Raw genomic sequence first — 20,318 nt, 5'->3', positions numbered from 1 at the left:
ACAATCAATAAAAAGACAAACCCCTACTATCGGGTTTATGAACACAACAACGACGTAACACTAATTAATAACAACGAATAATTTAATACTAACATTAACAAAGGTTGAAATCAGAGGCGGATCACCGCACAGGCACAATAAGTTCATGCTTGGGGCCTCATCTTGTCTGATGGGGGCCTCCAAAACTAATAACTAGCAAGAAAAAATCTCTGGGAAAAATTGATGTTTATTGTTTATTGTACGTCCTGGAATTTATAAACGACAACGACAACCCCCAAGTAGAAGGGAAGGTAAGACCTCGGTTATGATTGAATGGGTGTGAGTAGACATTCCATCAGTTTTTCAGACCTGATCATTATAAAACGGCCAATATATGTGATTATACCATAATCAAAATTAAATTTCACATTGATTTAAAAATGTTAAAGAATTTTGAATTTTTATTAAGAGAGGGGCCTCAAAAGGGAGTTATGCTTAGGGCCTCTAAAGGGTTTAATCCGCCACAGGTTGAAATTTAGTCATTATGGAAAGCGTAAACGACGAAACGACGAACGAATGGGGAAACTGCAACGGTAGTTCACCGCACCATAGCTTCCAGGGTATTTCTTCTTTCTGAAGACGCTTTGGAGTCGCTGGTAAAGGAGATATTAGCTGTGGTAGTGGTCTAGTGGACTACGTCTAAGAACATTCTTTAGCGCGTTCCTCTGGCATTTCTTCGCTTCGAAGTCGTTAGGTGAAGGTGGCATCAGGTCGCTGTGATACCTACGTCCACGCTATGGAGCGGTGGAGTTCCTACGCTATGACGCAACGGTAGGTGTACATGTACATACGTATACTGTGCCAATACGTAAGACACAGGTTCTTTGAGAGAAGAAAATTGCCCTCAAGAGTGGCTTCAAAATGCTTTTCCCTGAAAGATCTTTTAAAAAAACAAGACATTTTAAGGGATTATTTGCGGCAAAGCTAAAGAGTATGATAACCCTCAAGGCTACGGTACAGGGTTTAGTTTAACGAATACAATAAGATAGTGTGGCGACCAGGTAGTCTGCTACTAATTATCCTTGTTTCCAGGACGACGAAATGATAGGGGAAAAAATCGATCAGAATAAAGTTGTCAATGTTATTAAAATAAAAGTTTATTAGCAGTTTTAAATCGTTATTTAGCGTTGGGAGTGTTAAATACAAAGAATTCCCACAATAGCAAGCGCGAAGGTTTTTTGTGCAAACTTTAGTACTCGCGCGATCGCGATTTTCGACAGAAAATACCATAGACCCCAATAATTGCTTCGAATGTTAACCAACAGTTCGTAGTTGCACATTTGTTATTGCCTAACTAAATGTTCCCCACCCCACATTTTAACCCCAAGGTGAGGTTTCATCCCTTGTAAGATCATAATAAATCCTTTTCCACATTTCGGTGGGTATAAAAATTAGAGACACAAAATAAAGTCAAAGGTTAATACAGTCACCCAGTTTGCCAAAATAAGGAGAAATAACATAGCAAAATATATTTATTATGAAAAGCTACAACAAAATTAGCTTAAAAACGTAAGGCACTAACTTAGTTAAGTGTGAGCACATGTAATTAAACAAATTAAGTCATGTATTGGCACAAAACTTCAACTTATCTTACCGCTACAACCTTGGCAGTTCTACTTGCAAAGAAATGATACATTGTTCTACCTAGCTTTAATACAAACTCTCTGGTAGGTTTTACATAGTACCTTAAACCTAATCTTTTACGTTCAGCTTGTATTTCTGCAGTGTGCAACTGCTGACAATACCTTTTTGAACCTATGGCAGGTGTTTCCATATCTGCGAAGCCTATGCCCACTAGTGATTCTGCTACATTAATAGTTTTCCACTTTTTCTACAACATAAATACAGTAAGTGGCAGAATTTTGTTGTTGTAAAGTACAGACATCATAAGCAAGTTGGTCAAGGGAGACCTCTGACTGAACCCAATCTTTCTCTTTGAGAACTGGAATGAATTTGACTTGAGAACCACGCACGATCGCTTGCAGCCAACTAATTCCATGCCCCTTCACGTGAACCCCCGACAATTTTACTGGTAGTGCACCTGGACTCGTAAATGGTAATTCTAAGAGAGGCTTGTGGTTGATTAATAACAACCCTTTGGTAGGGTCTACGCCTTCAACTGTGCCGGTGAGTTCTCTACTTTCTTTAATAAAGTGTGATGGGATATCAGATGGCCTTTTAAACCTACTAAACTATAAAATATTTACAAAGTTATCGTAGCAGGTTACACCTACCGGTCGTACACGTCGTACTGCTACAGTTAAACCCAGCAAGGCAATGGAGTAACAACTGATCTGTAAAGTCCCAAAGTAAGTGATTGCCGAAGAAGTACTAACAATACCTTCACTCCCCTTGTGTTCGCTTCCATAATCGACGTGAATTGGTTAAACTTATCGTTAATTTTATCCTTGTAGGTCGTCATTTTCGAAGTTCGATAGAAACTAAAAAGTTATGTAAAAGTATTCTAATAATAAAAACAACTGTCAATAGTTGTCAAATCAACAGATGATTGTCAAACAAATTTTATACACGATAATAATGCATACAAAAGTTCAAGGTTTATACTTCTAGCTCGTGATGGTATCATACACAGGGTGTTTCGGTCAATTCAATGTTTTCAACGCCGAATATGTTTATCCCTATTTCGAGATCAACATCGGTTTCTTTGAATTCGTGGGATTCTTCTTCAGTCGACAAGCGGCAAGACCAAGTCAGATTCGTCTAGTGTCACCTGATTAACATTTTCGCAGGTCTTTTCCGTTCCAGATACCGCAAATCTTTGAGTATAGTTTACTTTATAATCAAAACCGCGAATCATGGGCCATTTCACCTGCTTTTTGCATCCGCAGGCCCTACCACAAGTTGGTGTTGCACTTACATGATAAAAATGCAAGTAGTGTGCTTTGAGAAACGTATAAATGCAATGGGTTCCGGTTCATACTTCTAAGAAGGTAATGAGGTCTTTGAGATTAAAAACGTTTCCAACAAGGTTCTCCTCCTAAGAACATTTCTTGGAAACTACCAAGAAGAAATAGTTTCGCTCTAAGCAAGATTTCAAAAGAGCTTTTAACAAGAATTTCAAATAATATGTCTCTATACTTCATTCGTTATAAGAAGGTAGTAAATGGCGCTGGGTTTGAAGATAAGCACACACAGGAAAAATATAAAACGGCACCAAATTATTGTAAAGTAGAAATATCTTGCACTGCAAACACAAATCAATCTTTGACATTAACAGTTAATGACACTTCAATAGTTTAGATGCCAACAGAAACTACCAGCTTGCAAAATTCGTCACTCGTTTTATGTTTCAGCGTAATACTGACTTGTGTTTTAACCAATCACACTGAAGGTCAAATCTTCCCTATGTTTTTTACCACTACCTTCTTAAAATGAATACAGTATAGTAGGTTTTTGGCACGGTTTTAAGGAAGACCCCTAGAACAGCGTTTCCTAACCGGTGGTTCGGGTTTGCGCGCGCTTTCCAAGGGGTTCGCAGAACAAACAAGTTAAAAAGTAATCGTAAACGATTTACATAAAGCGCATTTCCACTTGCATTCATTTCCCATTTGTAAGATGCAACTTCTGTTAAAATCGTAAAAATCCTGCCACAAATATGAAAGATAGCGTTGCACATGGGCAATCCATTTTTGACGTGCTACTTCAATTTCAGTTTATGAGAAGAATTTCATTTCAATGCTTTTCTAAATAAGAAAGTTGGAACTGCGCATGCACAAACCTAAATTTTAAAACTAATGTTAGATTTTCCTTTGTTCCAAGCGCCTAAGTATCAAATTTCACTTAAATGGTTCCATAGATAAAAAAGTTGGCACTGCGCATGCGCAAAACCAAATTTTGAAATTGGCGTTTGATTTTCCTTTATCCCAAGTGCCTATGTATCAAATTTCGTTTAAATTCTTCCATAAATAAAAAGTTGGCACTGCGCATGCGCAAAACCAAATTTTGAAATTGGCGTTTGATTTTCCTTTATTCCAAGTGCCTATGTATCAAAATTCATTCAAATACTTTTATAAGTAAAAAAGTTTGCAATTCGGTTTATAAATGGTCGAGATGCGAAAAGGGCACTGTGAATTTTGAATCGATTCGATCCCACTTTTGGCATTGCGTATTATATGGCTAAGCTATGCCTATATGAATTTTCATGCAATTAGTTCATAACTAACGTCCCCTGAGAAAATGCGCTAAAAACGATAATGGCGGTATAAATTTACTTAAGCTAAATTTAGATATTTTAATCATGTATAGCCCTAATGATTAAATCCATTAAAATCGTTTGCGCATGATTGCCGCACTCAATGCGAGTGTAAACGAATGAAAAACGCGCTACAATATATTTCTTTCACTTCTCAACTCGGTGCTAGGTTCAGTTGACTTCATGACAGTTTTAACTCTTAACCTTAAAGTGAAAGTGATTAGGAAAACCACTTCAAAGGCAAACTATGGAACAGTGGCTGAAGACAGAGAGTATTATTATAGGACCGATAGACAAAGTAAGGAGATACATGAGGTACCGCCTGACATTTCTGCGTCATCATCAGTTACGGATCGTGAAGTAACACACAAAAGGATAGTAGTGACGTAGCGGTAGCACTTCCCCAATCTAGTAAAAAGAAATGCGAGTCTAGTGACATGAAAACAAAGAAGAGAAGTATGACATATGTTAAATTATGAATAAGAATAAGTTGGGGGTTCGCCAGGAAAAAAATCTAAAGGGGGGGTTCGTTGTTAGTAAAAGGTTGGGAACCACTGCCTTAGAAGATAGCTTCTGGGAAGACGATGTGCAAAAGGAAGTGTCTTAAAATATTTTAAGAAGAAATGGTTCTAAGATTTTTCTGAAGATTATTTCTGTTTCCATGGGCGGAGAGCGGGAAAAGCGAGGACGGTCGCGACAGGGTGGACGTTTAAAATTAAAGTCTTAAGCATACAATAAGGAGACACAAGTAATCAAGTACAGAGGATGACCCCTTTAGCTGTGTACAGAAGCTAATTATTGCTACCTACTTACACACTGCACAGGAACATAGGCTTATTATTGCCTGCACTTCGTTACTCGTCACCTCGGGATGGGTGATAAAATCTCCGTGGAAAGAGCGCTTCTTAAAATGTTCAACAATTTTAAACCGTATAAAACTGCTTGAAATGTTAAAAAAACGCCAATCCTTTCATCGTTCACTGCTTTAAAGAAAGACAAAAATGAATTGGCGTTTAGAGAAACCCCTTTTTCTTCCAAATAATCCGACTCGTGGGTATTGTATAACTTTTGCCTCTGTAGGAGAACAGTACGTCATACACTTTTGACATTTTAATTGAACGGCCATTGTGGATTGTTAAAGTGTTTCTGTACCCTGTAAGTAAATTGTCTTAATTTTTCTTATTAATTATCACCCAGATCTCTTAATGAGTAAAATTAAACTTAAGCCATTCACTTGTAAACGATTACTCATTGGGTCATAGGTTAACATAACAAAAACACAAACCACTTGATAGGCTTATCACTTCTCAATATTTAGCAGCAAATATTAATTCGAAAAAAATATGTTTAAGGGCACCAACAACTTACAATGATTCCGGGCAATGTGGATCCACGCAGGCCTGACAAAGTGCAGCGGTATAAGCCTGCGAATTCGGGCAGCAGTAATACATCGGGCGAAGACTTAACACCGGATTATATGAATATTTTAGGTGAGTTGTGTATAGTGATACATAATATTGTTGTACCTTGTGTTATTTATAGCTCCTGTATCAGCCTACATGACTCATAATATCGAATTTCAAGTAATTTATCTTATTTGTTGATAGTTTATTAATAACTATACATGCACTAACTATTGAAAGTATGCTTCAGTCACTGTGTTAAAAGTGAACCGGGTATGATCATTTGGAATTTTTGTGTTAGTAATACACTGCACTTCTCTTTTTAAGTTAAGCCGGTCCACTTTTATTATAATGAATCATTCTTTAACACTTATTGTAAGAGACATCACTGAAGTAGAGGGGAAAAATTAGTTCTTATTCATATTTAACCTTCAACTGCTTTAGAGTGCAACAAATACCATTATTAAGCGTGTCGTGCATTGTTAAAAAGGTACCTAACCTAATTTTATCATTACATCTTTGACGTCTTGTTATTTCGAAAGTTTATAATCTAATCAGAGTGAGGTTTCCTGTAGGCTGAAATTAAGTTACACAATACGAGTGTATTAGCGAGTAAAATGTGGTTGCTTAGGGTGTTTGCATTTATAAGGTGTAGGAGTAAGTAATTTGTGGCAATCGCTAGCTGTTAATCAACCCCTTGCAGTCACTGCAATTTTTCCTACTCAATTATGATTGTTCGAGTGATTGTTTTAAATTCTTTGCACGTACGCATACATAACTGGTCAATTTTCCATTTGGATATTGTGGTCTTGAAAGCTTTCTATTTTAAAGCTGTTTTCAGAGAAGTATCTGTTGATACTAATGAGGTTTTAGTGGTTGCAATTAAACTTTCTTAGAATTTGTGTACAGAATGTGGTTTACAGGGTGAGTGGGCTTTAAGCAATCAAATTGTTTTGTATACACTTAAGATCTCTTGGCAATTTTATTTTTTATTTTGGAAGAATGAAGATGGATGGAAAGATGTCACAGAATGTCATGACTCATGATGATATCTGTAGAAATGTTTAATCGAATGGAGAGATTACTTGATTGATATACAGTGTCAGAGCATTGAAATCATTCCATTCATTTCAATTATCCGAATAATTTCAATATTATAATTAGGTATACTAAATTCAAATGACTGGTCTCAAAAGTCTCGTCAAAAGTCCATGTTTTTGAAAATGTGAAGGAATGCTATTTGTATATGAATATTCCAGACTACTTAATATGTTTTGTTATCCTACACACAGTATTTCAATGGTGTATGGCTACACTAAACCAGTGCGTGGCTGTAAGGAGCACATATTTGATCGTACAAACACTGTTTTGGCAATTTTGTTCTTACCTTTGTGTACCTACACCGCAAACTTTGTGAAATTTTAATCATTGTCGCATTGTTGGCTTTTTTAAAAAGTTATTAAATTTAATTGGGTTCTTTGCAATTTAAATTTTCCTTTTTAAATATCTTCTTATACTTAATTTCAGTTAGCGTTTTAGGTTTTTTAAAATTGCGATGCGGCGAATAAAATAGTGGGGCCTTACATTTTGCAGGAATATTTGCAAACATTAAACACACAATGTTACAAAGTGTTTCACTGCACTCGCACCAATGAAGTTGCAACTTGCAAATTCCTGTAAAAGATTGTACCTTGGCATTTAATTTAATCCTCTATTTTGGAAACGATTTTATAAAATAAACTGTAGAGGTGACTCGCTCACTGATTCAAATCGAGTAAGTATTTACCTTCTGGGATTGTAAAAAAAATGTCTGTACATTTATGCGATTTTTATTTGTACCAATATTTTTGTTTGTTTTAATGTGTACAAAAAACATGTTTTAAACAGAATTGATTCAAACTCAAAAAACCTATAATGAAAGCTAGATTCATATGAAGAATTCTCAAACGCATCACTGTTTAGGGAGACTGAGATCCTGGATCAGTGCCTTATATGTTTAAATTATTGGTCAGCTAGCTTTGATAGTAGGAAGGCGAGTGTAGTATAAAACGCGTCAACATTGCCAGCTGTACTAGGAAAATAAACATTGCGGATGTATTGGTTTATTGCATTTTGTAGGTATCAAGTCAGTAAATCGTTAAATAATTTTGTTATCAAGGTAAAACTAGATACTATGACCTGCGTTTTCGAATCACAAGCCGGCTTTTATTTCTTAACCGTGGAGTGAAGGTTCGCGACGATTACAAGTATAGACATTGCTTGATTCCCTCACTCATCAGGTTAACCGTTGTGTAATTTTTGTATTATTTGTTAAATCTTTCTGAAAATGTTCTAAAAGACGAAAAAAGCGAAGGAAATTTGATTCGTCTCAAAAATGGACCAATATCTTGATAAGCTTTTTAGTATAGGTTGGTAAAAAATCTTCGCTTTTCGACTGCGTTAACTTAGGGGAATATTCATTTGCCGAAAATGTGGTATTTTGTGATAATATTTCCAGCTGTGTTGTGTAATATCATTGTATTTATAAGGTATAAATACAATGGTAATATACACGGTGTCCATTTTTCGAGTGCCACTATGGGGATCTCACTTATCTTAAGAGATAGAAAGTTGGTTAAATGGGGGCAAAGTTGCAAATTTCCGTGCTGAATAAGAATCTGAAAAGAAATTTGAAATATCTTCAATACTTTTGAAGATATCACAAAAAAACGAAAATTTCTGATTTTCGTTTTTAATTTTTTTATGATAAACTAGTCGTTGTAGACACATCTAATTAGCACATTATTCGGACACTTTTTGATGGAGATTTCAAATATGGCGTCCTGTTTTTAATTACATTCAAGATGACGGAGAAACACGTGGCAATTTTAGTTTTTCTTATGGGCGCCATATTGAATTTTGACATTTTGGGATTACGTCTTTTTTTCTCTTTACAACGATATATCACACATAGGGTGAGTTCCAGAATTAACCGTACAAAATACCGATACATTTTACCGTGACGTCATCGGTAATCTTAAGGTATTATAGCGGTTGAATTAGTTCTTGTATAATCTGGAACGCCGTGGTAGCAGGCTGGTTGATTTCTATTTATAACGTTATAATATAACCACACTTTTAAGTATTGAACGATTGAACGTACGGCCTTTTTACTGCATTATAATGATGAACCTAGAATGCGAATATTTAAATACTCGGTTTGAAATAACAGTCGACGCTGAAACACACGCAGCACTAATGCAGGGTAAATTCATTACTAATTAAATTAGGTAGTCACATTATTTTTCTACTATGTCTAGATGAGGAACAGAGGAACAATTATATTAAGAGAGTGTACGAAACTAGTATTAACCCATACACTCAATCTGAGGAAATGGAATCACAGCCGTTGGAAGGAAAGCCTCATCAATGGAAAAAGGAAACAATAGTGTTACTGATAGAAACTAGGCTCTCTCGGGAATTAGAATTCAACAGGCCCACATGCAAAAAAAAGAAGTTATGGCAACAAATTGCAAAAATTATTAATGAAAAACTTCGAGTGAACGTTACCAGCGACGAGTGCGATTTGAAGTATCGTAATCTTTTAAAAACGTATAAAAATAACAAAAAGAAGCAGCAATCTTCTGGAGAAAGTGCGATAACCTGGGAGTTCTTTGAGCGTTTTGATCATGTTTTAGGCTGCAAAGCGGCAATTACTCCTGCAGAAGGTAATAACAGCATTGTATGGTTATACACCTCTGTACATTATTTTATTAGGTTCCCTATACGACACGTTGGAGAATGATGATTCAGAAAATATTGAACCAGACTCACAACCATACGAAGAGCTACCTGCTTCTCCCAGCACATCAGCAGGATCCGCAGGTACAGATGTCAATACTCAAAAGAGTAAAAAACGAAAAATGCAGATAAGTGATTATTTACTAAAGAAATTGGAAATGGAAGATGAGAAAAACAAAAGAAAGGAGTTGTTTCAACAGCAAAAATGGGAGGAGGAAAAACTATTAAAAGAAAAAGAAATTAATGCCATACTAAAATTAGTACAAGTATTAGCTTCAAAATGTGAAACTTAGTTTGTATTTTCAAATATTTTTATGTAGTTTTAGAGTATTTTACACATCGTTTTTATATAAACTAGTTTTTAACAAATTAACATTAAAATTTCATTTGACTTAATATTTGATTGCGTAAACGCACACCACAAAGATCTAAACCACTCTCTTCTATTTCTTGATCATAGTGCTCAATATTATTATCACCTTCTTCTTCATCTATGTTTCCACAATATTCAGGATCATCCTTGACACCAATGTTGTGCAAAATGCAGGCTGTGGTTATTACGTAAGGTATTTGCTGTATACGTAGCATCGGTAAGTATTTTAAGCGACGAAATTGGGACTTGAGTCTTCCATACGCTTGCTCAATTACAACACGGGTACTGCTTAATTTGGCATTAAATCGACGTTGTCTTAATGTTAGCGTGCCATTGTCTTTAAATGGCACCATCATATATGGTTTTATTGGGTATGCAGTGTCTCCTAACAGGTAACAGCCGGGCAGCAACATTGCATTTGCACCTTCTTCCAATTTCTTGTAGACTTTTGAATTTTGCCACATTTTAGAATCGTGCACAGATCCTGGCCATCCACAATACACATTAATAAACTCTTGCTTTGCATTACATATGCCTTGAAGTAACACGGAATGAAAGCCTACAAAGTTGAACATTACAAACTATCCTTATATTACACCTACAAATAATTTTGCTACCCTTTCGATTGTAATATGAATTGTCAGCTAACGGACCGGGAATGGGAATGTGTGTGCCATCAACGCAACCAAACACATCTAAAATGTACCTATATAATTCGAATGCCATTGCACACTGTAACGTTACAACTCTTACTTGGAAAACTATTTTCTCCTCTTAATGTACTAAACTCAGTTACGGTTTCTTGAGCTTTTGCTCCTTTGGGCCATTTAATATAGAGATGGCTTTTTTTATGTACTTTCTGGCACATCAAAAGGAATATACGATGTGCATGACCTTTTCCAATACCAAATCTATCCGCAATAGACCTAAAACTCTCTTGATTGCTAATGGTCCATATCATGAGCAAGACAGAGTCTAATAAAGGCAATGCGGGTCTGCCTACTGACGAATAGTCTTTAGTACCCAGGCACTGCATTAGTTCCTACAAAATGACAATATAAATAGATACTGTACTTAATACTAGTACTAATTAAAAACCTCCACTGATTGTCTTGATATACGAAAATGGGCCCGAAAGTCTGTAGGATTGTACTTTAGCACAACACATTTTACATAATGTCGCACCTTTGGATGATCGTCTGTTCTGAGTAAAGATAAAAGTACATCATCGTCATCATCACCTTCATCGCTGTCACTTTCATTTAGCTTTGGATGTGTATCTTTAAAAACCCATCTATTTTTTATGACGGTATACAGCAACAATTCCATTCTTCGACAAGTGCAATAACGCTATACAAATAAGTCAAAAAAGTAAGGTTAGCGCAAACTGGTAGCTTAATAACCGCCAAAATAATTCGGTGCGTATGGTAGATCACCGGTGATACACCAATGGTTTGTAGGTTAAAAGTGGAACATGCGGTGGTGCCCCACCGATTAATTCTGGAACGATCGAAGTTTCTACCGGTAGTTACCCTACATCTACCGGTTAATTCTGGCACTCAACCATAGTGGTTCAGCATCACATTTTTCCTAAAAATACAATTTTTCATTTTTTGAGAAGAGTGCTTTGGAAAAACAAAACGTTCTTTTGTTGTCAACAAAAGTTTGACAGTTTGATCCATCTGTCTGGTTGCAGCGTTGTCAGAGAAGTAGAAATTCGATTTTCATCTCAACCGCTTGCAAAATTGCCTGCTCATATTAATTGGGTCTATCACCATATTGCTGTCTACATCTTTTAAAAGAACCATATTCGCCCAAGTTTTAATGCAGCAAAGAAAAATACCTCAAACTAGGTTGTTCCCCTCTGGATAACGCTGCAAGTATGTTGCAGCAGTGATGTGGGCATTTCGATGAGAAGTGTAAATTTGGATCATATCTCTTTGATCTGCACTTGAAAAAGGCATTTTCGCATTACAACTAGCATAAAACTAAATGACACTACATGAAATAAGTCAACCTTTTGTTCACAACTAAAGAACGTTTTGTTTTTCCAAAGCACTCTTCTCAAAAAATTAAAAATTGTATTTTTAGGAGAAATGTGATACTGAACCACCACGTGTGATATATCGTTGTAAAGAGAAAAAAGACGTAATCTCAAAATATGAAAATTCAAAATGGCGCCCATAAGAAAAATTAAAGTTGCCACGTGTTTCTCCGTCATCTGGAGAGTTATTAGAAACAGGATGCCATATTTGAAATCTCCATTAAAAAGTGTCCGAATAATGTGTTAATTAGAAATGTCTACTACGATTAGTTTATCATAAAAAAAATAAAAACGAAAATCAGAAATTTTTGTTTTTTTGAGATATCTTCAAAACTATTGAAGATATTTGAAATGTTTTTTCAGATTCTATTCAGCACGAAAATTGGCAACTTTGCCCCCATTTAACCAACTTTCTATCTCTTAAGATAAGTGAGATCCCCATAGTGGCACTCGAAAAATGAACACCGTGTATGCTTTGGATGCTGTGCATTACCTCGTCTCGTTGCTTGCTTCGCTCGATGCATGATGGCCCATCCTTGCGCTATTCATTCATTGCCTAACATTTTCGAAAATGTATTTTGCGTGTATATCTTCAGCTTTGCGGCGTAATGTAATACTAAAAATAAAATGAATTCCATCTCTGTGAACTGAGAGTTCTGGTGACCCTTTGCCATTGTGACATCGATGTCTCGTCGAACCGTACACCCCTACCAAATTTCGACACTGCTGCTCGGTCTGTGCGCCTTCCACGAATTTTTTGCGAAAAAAATCTTTGATTCCCCCGCTCCCCCGAATTGTTATCAGTAATATTACGAACGACGTGTCCCGGAGTGCGCTTAAGATTAAACAATTATCAAATTCCTCGTGTGAGGTCAAAGGGACGTAAGCGCATTTTTGTGTGACAGATCACTATTCAATTAGCCAGTTGACTCCACTATTAATAAAATCTTGTCGAGGGCTACTACATTCCATTTGTCAGTACCCACTTCCGACGGACGTGCTTCTACAGGCCCTGATTTGCTGTCAGCCAACCAGCCAGCCGACCAAAGTGAGGTTAAAGCTACCTTTTTACAAATAATTTGCAATAATGCGCTGAAAATTCTTGCTTCCACTCCATCATTTTCTCCGTTTTCATATATTTTCATCAATTCTACGCTTCCATCCTAAAAAATTGTTGCCTTTATGTGCCTAAGAATATGTGTACCAAATTTGGTTCCAATCGGTTCAAGAGAATTGTAACCTACTAAACCTACTAAATTCTTCAAGTTGTTTACAGCATAAGTGCAACTACCACTAAAATTAAATTAAACTTACCAATTATGTACCTCATTGTAATAAATTCCACCAGATTTCCTAGTTACATTTAATAAAGTTACGATGCTGTGGCCCCAGGTTGGGTGCTAAATAAATAATGCTGTATGCAATGGTATGCTACACACACAATTTAGTTTTTTTCCTTTTTAAATTCTCCCTTAGCTGGGTTCCGACACAACAAGAAAAAATCCTCTTATAAACTTGAAAGACTAAGGCCGCAGTCATATTTCGTAAATTCCAATGCAATCACCACTCAAATGATTAAAATCGGAAATTGAATTAAAAGAAATTGGAAAAATCTGACATAGAAAAATAAAAAATGTCAAATTGGGATTCAAATTGACACATAAACAAAAATTACAAGAATTTATTCTAGCACACATCATGAAAAGAAAATGAAATACAAAATAATCCTGTAAGAAAAATGTAAGACTTGCCTTTTAAATACAACACACCCCAGTATGAAGAGATCTCAAAAATTAGTCACAGTACTGTTAATAATAATCCATTAAACTGGCCAGGCCAAGAAATATGCGTTGTTCAGCGAAACCCACACTTTAACACCCTTCTGTATTGTGCCTCGCCAATATTGTGTTTGTAGCTTGTACTTTAATCATATTTTGTATAAAACCAGTACCTATATAAATGTCGTCTGTCTGAGTCTTTAAGATTTTAGCACTTACTCTTCGTATCTGCGCAGGCGCATTTCTACTTTGTATTTGATAAGATGACAAAAAGTAGGCGTGCTTATACAAATGAAATTTGAGCTTGCGCATGCGCAGACTAACTTGGATGAAAGTGTATGAAGATTATTTAGCGAAAAAATATTTTTGTATTTAAAATTTGAGTGTTGTTATGTTTGGTTAGTAGGATTGATAAAAAAATCAATCAATATGGATATAGTTGGTGTTAAAAGGAAAATGGAAAAGTGCGTTTATATATGCATTTATTCTGTCTTTCCTTTTATGAAACGGAAAACCATATTGAGTGTTGCTTAGTGGGTACTGCATTTGTACTTTAAGTTACTGACCATCTTTTGCATTCCCCAGGTCCTGAATCGACCACGGGAAATGTACAATCCGACAACTCTAATGAACGCATAAAAAGTACTACGGCAAAATCTCAGCAATCTCAGCCGCAATCGGCGAAAGTCGGTGAGGGTCTACCAAAATCTAGTAAGGATGTAATATCTACAATTGTCAGCAATCCAAGTAATGTGATACCCACAAGCCCTCAATATGGTTTAGCTATAATTTCTACGTCTTCAAATGATATACCGTCTGAAGTAATTACCCCGGCAACAGACTCTATAATAGAATCTACAGCTAAAACGACTGAAAGTGAAATCAAAGACATGCATTCTACTCCTAGTAAAAACGATAGATTTAAAGTGGTCAAAATAGCTAGTTCAGAACCCTTCCGAAGGGGAAGGTGGAAATGTATGGATTATGTAGATCAAGTGCCATCTGCCACTTCCTTGCAACAAACGAAAACAAGCCAAGGAACAACAAGTGTACAAATGGCCGGAAATGTTTACATGCAAACACAAAGTCTACCTCCACAGCAGATTCAGCAGTTGTTAATGCAGGGAGCTTTTACGACGACTCAACCACAGTTTTACCAAAATAATATTCAGTCGCAGATAGTACCCCAAGCTCAGTATTTTTATCCGCCTGTTCAAAACCAACAAACGACGCAACAGCCCATTTTAAACACAGCGGCAGTTGGAGCCCCCACATCCGTACAGCCGCAATTTATTAACACAACCCAGCAACAGTATTTTCAACAGCCTGTCATGCCGCCGAATTACCAAAATTTACAGTTTGCCCAAGCGGCGAGCTACCCCAATCAAAATAGCGCTTTTGTGCCTACAACGCAAAACGTACAGAACTTCCAACAAGCGCAGACCTACTCCACTCAACCGCCGATAACACAACCTCAAACGATACAGGCGACTCAACCACAACCGATGGTCAACGGATTCGCGTATACACCACAGACGGTCACCGATCAGCAAATAGCCGCCAGTAATCTTCCAACGCAGGTTGCTAAAAACGTAATCCTAACATCGAACACGCAATCTTCGGTACCCGAATCTCAGCAGAACGCCATCGCGCGACCACCGACCGAACAAACCGTGACGACTTACCAACCGGTACCCCAAAATCCGCAACCGGTCGCTCCGCCGACAAACGAGCCGTACCCAACCGCGCAATTTGTATCGAATGCACATAACATGCCCATCAACGAAACGGCCGAAGTGCAGGTAGTCGCCGTTGATGGGGCGGAGACCGCAATGGAGGCGTCGGGGCCCGGAAATCCGGACGATCCTTCCAAAACGAATCCGGTGGTGAACGCCATCGATAACAAAATAGAGCAGGCGATGGATCTGGTGAAAAGTCATTTAATGTATACGGTTAGGGAAGAAGTGGAGGTTTTAAAAGAGAAGATTGCCGAACTGATGGAACGAATACAACAGCTAGAATCCGAAAATAACTTCCTAAGGTCACAAATTCCAAAGACTAATCCAAATTCGGGCGGCCCATCCGAACCGTCACCTCAGCCATGATTATCTCAATACTCAGTATCGACTTTAGTTTTATTTGGAACAATGACACTTTTGTATCGCTCAGCTTCTAGTACAGGGAAAACTGCTGATGTGGTACAAAGAGGGACGATGCACCGCACCTTCTCATATTGCTTTTAAATCGTGGAGATCGATTGTTCTTGCAATAGATGTATGCGGCAAAGGTTGGATGCATAAGTGTTTTTATGCTGTTTTTTAATTTTTACGATTAAGTGTTTCAAAATGGTTAAAATTTGTATCATCACCACTAAGTGTTAAGATTGTTTTTTTTTAAATATATTTTACGATCGCTTTAGCACAATTATTTATGCACTATTTATTTGCAAAGAGAGTATACGTCTTTACACATTTTTCGCATTGAAAACATGTACAAATTGTATAAAAGAAACGTTATATAAATAAATGCCAAACTTAGGATTTGGTGCTATTTGAAACTGTGATTATTTGCTCTTATTTATTTTGTTTTTCTCAAAGTGATTTACTTGTATCTATAATTATTTTTTATAATTGTACGAAGGATAACGTAGGGTGTAATTAAAATGAATGTTTTATACGTTAAATAAATTGTAAGAACGATACATATGAAAATCAACTGTGCGTTAATAAAATTTCTAGGTACAAGCATACTTTTCCGGGTGATGATATCACTGTAATTCTTCTATTCAATTCGTCGTCTAAATTGGCAAAGTAACGAGAGTTGTTAATGCATCTAAGAGCTGTGATGAATGCCCAATGTTTGGTTTAAGTTAGGCTAAACACAATGTACCGCACTACCATCTAATGTGCTTTTTTAATGTGCCAGCTTAAAGCAATAGTAGCTCAATGTCTACAAACGAAACTGGAAGTACGAAATGACTTCTTGAAATGATGAAATATTTCCTTTGTTTGTTTCACATTGTAGCTTTATATTTTGTAATTTGACTATATACCTTGCACAAATATGTTTTTGCTTGCAAATCATTATTATCTATAATAAGCAATTAGATTACTATATGGACCCTCAATTAATAAATGTAGTTTTCTTGTATCTCAAAAAGTAGAGGGGGGGTTATACGAAATATATATTTTTATCAGTTAAAAATACTTGTAATATTTTTTATTCATTGCAAACTATCAATATAGTTATTTTTCTTATGTCTACCCATTGCAGTGTACCAAGTGTTTGGTGAAAATAAATTGCAAAGTTGTTGTATAGTGCTCTTTAAACACATTGATTAGGATTAATGATTGTGTCTGCAGAATAGATTTTCTCTTATCCTATATGCACAGTGTAGGTTGAATTTCAAAACTATTCCGGTGCCATATTTTTTGGTTCTATCTGGAAAAATAGTGTTTTCAATGTTAACTTTGAGGAGGGGAAATGAAAAACAAATGAAATGTGATGTTCAATGTATGGTTTTGGGATTGCCATATTTGCTTAGATAAGTTCGTTTGTTTTAATAAAACTAGCGGATTTTCTGAAATTGTAAAAAATATCTTTCTTTTGGACCATCAAGTGTTATTAAAAGAATATTGGATTTTCTTCCAGTTCTCCTTAATTGAAAGGAGCAAGTATAGTTCGTCCTAAACTTGAGTGCTTCATGAAAAAAGAGGTTTATGATTTAAGCAGGGCGCGTCGACAATGATTAATGTTGTAACTAAAATGTCCTAAAATCAATTGTTTTTGTTTGTCTTCACCTTTATAAACCGTAGTTTACATGCTACAATCTCGGCTACGATTTCTTGTTCCAATTTCATTGTCGATCATGGTTTAGCAATTTTTGTTAAAACGATTTTCGTCATGGAGGAAGTACTGTTGTGGTCCGTTTATATTCTCTGTTTAACGAAAAAAATTGTAATAGTCTCGAAGACCAAGAAGGAAATGGAGCCACCAGTGGTTGCTACAGAAAAAGGCATTTTCCCATACAACATTATTAGAAGAATTGGGAAATGAATCCAATGACTGGCGGAATTATTTAAAGAATGGATGAAGGGAGCATCTGTTGAGTTGTTAAGATTAGTTTCTGTTTATTGTGAAAAACACTAATTCATCTCACCTGGTCATATATGATTTGTAGAAAATGGAAGGCCCAGGTTCGATTCCCAGTCTATACAGAATTTTTTTAAATTTGAATATGTAACATTTCACCAGACTAATGACGATCGTTATTGTAGTAAATCACCGGACCTTCTATTTTCAGTTTTTAGTCTATATCTTCTCTATATACAGGGTGAGTTTTTTCCAATGTTTAGTACGGGGATCTCGTAAACCGTCAAAGATAAAAAGTCGCTTAAATGGGCAAAGAATTGCAGAATTTTATGTAGATTAAGTTTCCCTTTCAGAGTTTTTTGTAGCTCTACAAACAACAAAGTTATGGTCAAAAAACTGAAAATTGTCATTTTCGAAAAATGGTTTTAACAAATCCTTGGGTCATTTTTTCTCAGCTTTCTGATAGTGCTAAAATAAAATTTTTATCACTTGTGAGTGAATTGAGTGTTAAAGGAGTGGGTTTTATTTAGGGTCGCTAGAACGAAACATTAAAAACTTATATTGTTTTTGGGTTGGGTTGGTAGAGCAGCCTCGGCTGAAACCCCGCCCACTTAAAAATAAAAAGGCCAAAAAATAAAAAATTCTTTAATTTCTTTATAAAGGGTTTTTCAATTCGGGAAAGGTGGTGGCGTCACTGAATTAATAATAAGTATGGCGGGCTGAGTCGGGACTACATATAAATCATATACTTTAATTGTGAAATGGTTGGAGAAGGAAAATACTCTACAGTGGAGGTGAGCACATTGTGCCAACAACTGTGAAGGGCTGTAATTTTAAGACGATCAACTTGATTAAAATGCACTGCATAGTCCCAGTCTATATGGGGGTTGTAGCTTGCAAAAAATGGAAAAGTTCATGAAACTTTGGTATGTTGTTTGGTGATGGTTCGCCTGTGTGTGCAGGACTAAGGATCCCTGGTTCGAATCCACGTTCGAGCATGGAAATTTGTAAATTTATAGTGGGTTGGGTTGGTAGAGCAGCCAACAGCGGAGCCGCAGCGAGCATTTGCCCCCAATTATATTCCACACATACGTAATGTCATGGAATGCGAACTAAAATAAAAAAACCAATTGTGGGAGTTTGGCTTTGAGTTTTTTGACTTTTAATGAAAAGGATTTATATTGTGTTGAACTGTAGACTGTAGAGGGCTCTAGAAGGATCACTCCCGAGGTTTTCTTACAGACTTCTGCTAAGCTAATACGTCTCTTACGTTTGGGCGCCTATATTGAGTCTTCGCGTTAAAGTTTTCGGGTCTGAATTTCCTCATCTTTTTGCTTTACACTTCAAATTGACTCCATTGATGGGTCATAAAATGTCCCCGATACAAAGCTTACTTTTATTTACATACTTTTAAATAAACTGCAACACTATGGCATGAGAGGGGTTGCGCTCAGTCGGACATCCTCTTTCCTACATAATTTATAATCTAATCTTTATCTATCTAACACCACAAATGGACATAAACAAATATTTCAGTTTGATAAAAAATCACTGATATTGGTGTTCCCCCAAGGATCGCAGCTGGGATCCATATTATTTCTCTTTTCTATCAATGACATTTCTCCTCACCTTGTCGGTGTAGCCCACTTAATATACACGGACGATACGTCCCTATTGCTTTCAGATAAGAATGCTTCTTCTCGAAAACCTATCCGAGAACTTTGACAAACTTCACTAAATATAACATTCGCTAGACCTCACACCTTTTGTACTGGATGTGAAGATATTTAAGAAATTACCTAAACAAACTTCATGCTGTGATCCACTACATAAGTTTAATAAGAGATTACTTCTACTTCAATAATATCAAAGAGTTCCTTGAAAATACTGAATGTTTGTTTGCATTTATATATTTGACATAACCCATACCTACCATGGTCCATGGAATAAATATTGTTATTATTTTATTATTATTATTATTATACTGAGCCCTAATCAATCAGTAAACTCAATAGAGCATTTTATTGTTTCTAGTCCAATCAGAAAATTTCTTGTACAATACATGACATGAATGTAAGCTGTTATAAAAGGATCAATAATTGTACGCATTTTGTATCACACCATTTTAGTTTAGTTGTAATGACTATGTGATATCAATTTCAGTGAACAACCATTGTTTATTTCTTTGTTGGTCATTTTTTGTTTTTTTTAATCATCAATAACAGTCAGCACTTTTCAGTTCATTTATTCATACTTCTTTACCTCTAATGGTTTACTTCGAAATTTTCGAGTTTAAAAAAATCTTCTCTCTCTCTACACTATCGTCTTTCCGTTTAAATTTTTTAATATTTTAATTATAAAATTAACAATCGTTTTTTCTTTCAGGAATGATATTTAGCATGTGCGGCCTTATGATGAGGCTTAAATGGTGTGCTTGGGTAGCTTTATACTGTTCCTGTATAAGTTTTGCAAACTCAAGATTATTGGATGACACAAAACAGGTATTTTAGATTAGGACGTCAGTAAGAGATGTGCACTTGACATTGTTTGTATTACAGATTCTTAGTTCCTTCATGTTATCCATATCGGCTGTCGT

At 36.1% G+C, this 20,318-nt stretch overlaps 4 protein-coding genes across 4 annotated transcripts; 2 read left to right on the top strand and 2 right to left on the bottom strand.

Moving 5' to 3' along the window:
* Positions 1-1,493: 1,493 nt before the first annotated feature.
* Positions 1,494-2,543, bottom strand: LOC116180537. The gene is made up of 4 exons (XM_031500578.1): positions 2,381-2,543; positions 2,274-2,333; positions 1,923-2,231; positions 1,494-1,870 (listed from the first exon to the last, which is right to left on the bottom strand). The coding sequence occupies exons 1-4, from the start codon at positions 2,459-2,461 to the stop codon at positions 1,625-1,627; spliced, it is 696 nt and encodes a 231-aa protein (XP_031356438.1). The 5' UTR covers positions 2,462-2,543; the 3' UTR covers positions 1,494-1,624.
* Positions 2,544-5,312: 2,769 nt separating this feature from the next.
* Positions 5,313-16,170, top strand: LOC116180169 (TSC22 domain family protein 1-like). Its single transcript, XM_031500037.1, has 3 exons — positions 5,313-5,407; positions 5,605-5,742; positions 14,216-16,170. Exons 2-3 carry the CDS (start codon positions 5,622-5,624, stop codon positions 15,733-15,735), a joined length of 1,641 nt encoding a protein of 546 aa, XP_031355897.1. The 5' UTR covers positions 5,313-5,407; positions 5,605-5,621; the 3' UTR covers positions 15,736-16,170.
* On the top strand, positions 8,766-9,763 carry LOC116180173. Its single transcript, XM_031500040.1, has 3 exons — positions 8,766-8,899; positions 8,955-9,362; positions 9,412-9,763. The coding sequence occupies exons 1-3, from the start codon at positions 8,818-8,820 to the stop codon at positions 9,726-9,728; spliced, it is 807 nt and encodes a 268-aa protein (XP_031355900.1). The 5' UTR covers positions 8,766-8,817; the 3' UTR covers positions 9,729-9,763.
* On the bottom strand, positions 9,780-11,164 carry LOC116180171 (putative nuclease HARBI1). The gene is made up of 4 exons (XM_031500038.1): positions 10,907-11,164; positions 10,562-10,850; positions 10,426-10,503; positions 9,780-10,367 (listed from the first exon to the last, which is right to left on the bottom strand). The coding sequence occupies exons 1-4, from the start codon at positions 11,135-11,137 to the stop codon at positions 9,811-9,813; spliced, it is 1,155 nt and encodes a 384-aa protein (XP_031355898.1). The 5' UTR covers positions 11,138-11,164; the 3' UTR covers positions 9,780-9,810.
* Positions 16,171-20,318: the final 4,148 nt, after the last annotated feature.

This window comes from Photinus pyralis, unplaced genomic scaffold, assembly GCF_008802855.1.
Source record: "Photinus pyralis isolate 1611_PpyrPB1 unplaced genomic scaffold, Ppyr1.3 Ppyr1.4_LG9, whole genome shotgun sequence".
Taxonomy (NCBI): domain Eukaryota; kingdom Metazoa; phylum Arthropoda; class Insecta; order Coleoptera; family Lampyridae; genus Photinus; species Photinus pyralis.
The sequence above is the reverse complement of the archived record's forward strand: the minus strand, read 5'-3'. Positions and strand labels throughout refer to the sequence as shown.

Bases quoted from the DNA above. Each gene is read 5' to 3' on its own strand.
- LOC116180537 (XM_031500578.1), bottom strand. From the start codon at position 2,461: ATGACGACCTACAAGGATAAAATTAACGATAAGTTTAACCAATTCACG. The intron at 2,334-2,380 runs GTATTGTTAGTA...GGGACTTTACAG, and splicing joins CGAACACAAGGGGAGTGAAG to ATCAGTTGTTACTCCATTGC. The intron at 2,232-2,273 runs GTAGGTGTAACC...AATATTTTATAG, and splicing joins CAGTACGACGTGTACGACCG to TTTAGTAGGTTTAAAAGGCC.
- LOC116180169 (XM_031500037.1), top strand. From the start codon at position 5,622: ATGATTCCGGGCAATGTGGATCCACGCAGGCCTGACAAAGTGCAGCGG. The intron at 5,743-14,215 runs GTGAGTTGTGTA...TGCATTCCCCAG, and splicing joins GGATTATATGAATATTTTAG to GTCCTGAATCGACCACGGGA.
- LOC116180173 (XM_031500040.1), top strand. From the start codon at position 8,818: ATGATGAACCTAGAATGCGAATATTTAAATACTCGGTTTGAAATAACA. The intron at 8,900-8,954 runs GTAAATTCATTA...TACTATGTCTAG, and splicing joins ACACGCAGCACTAATGCAGG to ATGAGGAACAGAGGAACAAT. The intron at 9,363-9,411 runs GTAATAACAGCA...TTATTTTATTAG, and splicing joins GGCAATTACTCCTGCAGAAG to GTTCCCTATACGACACGTTG.
- LOC116180171 (XM_031500038.1), bottom strand. From the start codon at position 11,137: ATGGAATTGTTGCTGTATACCGTCATAAAAAATAGATGGGTTTTTAAA. The intron at 10,851-10,906 runs GTTTTTAATTAG...GTCATTTTGTAG, and splicing joins TATCAAGACAATCAGTGGAG to GAACTAATGCAGTGCCTGGG. The intron at 10,504-10,561 runs GTAAGAGTTGTA...GGTACATTTTAG, and splicing joins AGGAGAAAATAGTTTTCCAA to ATGTGTTTGGTTGCGTTGAT.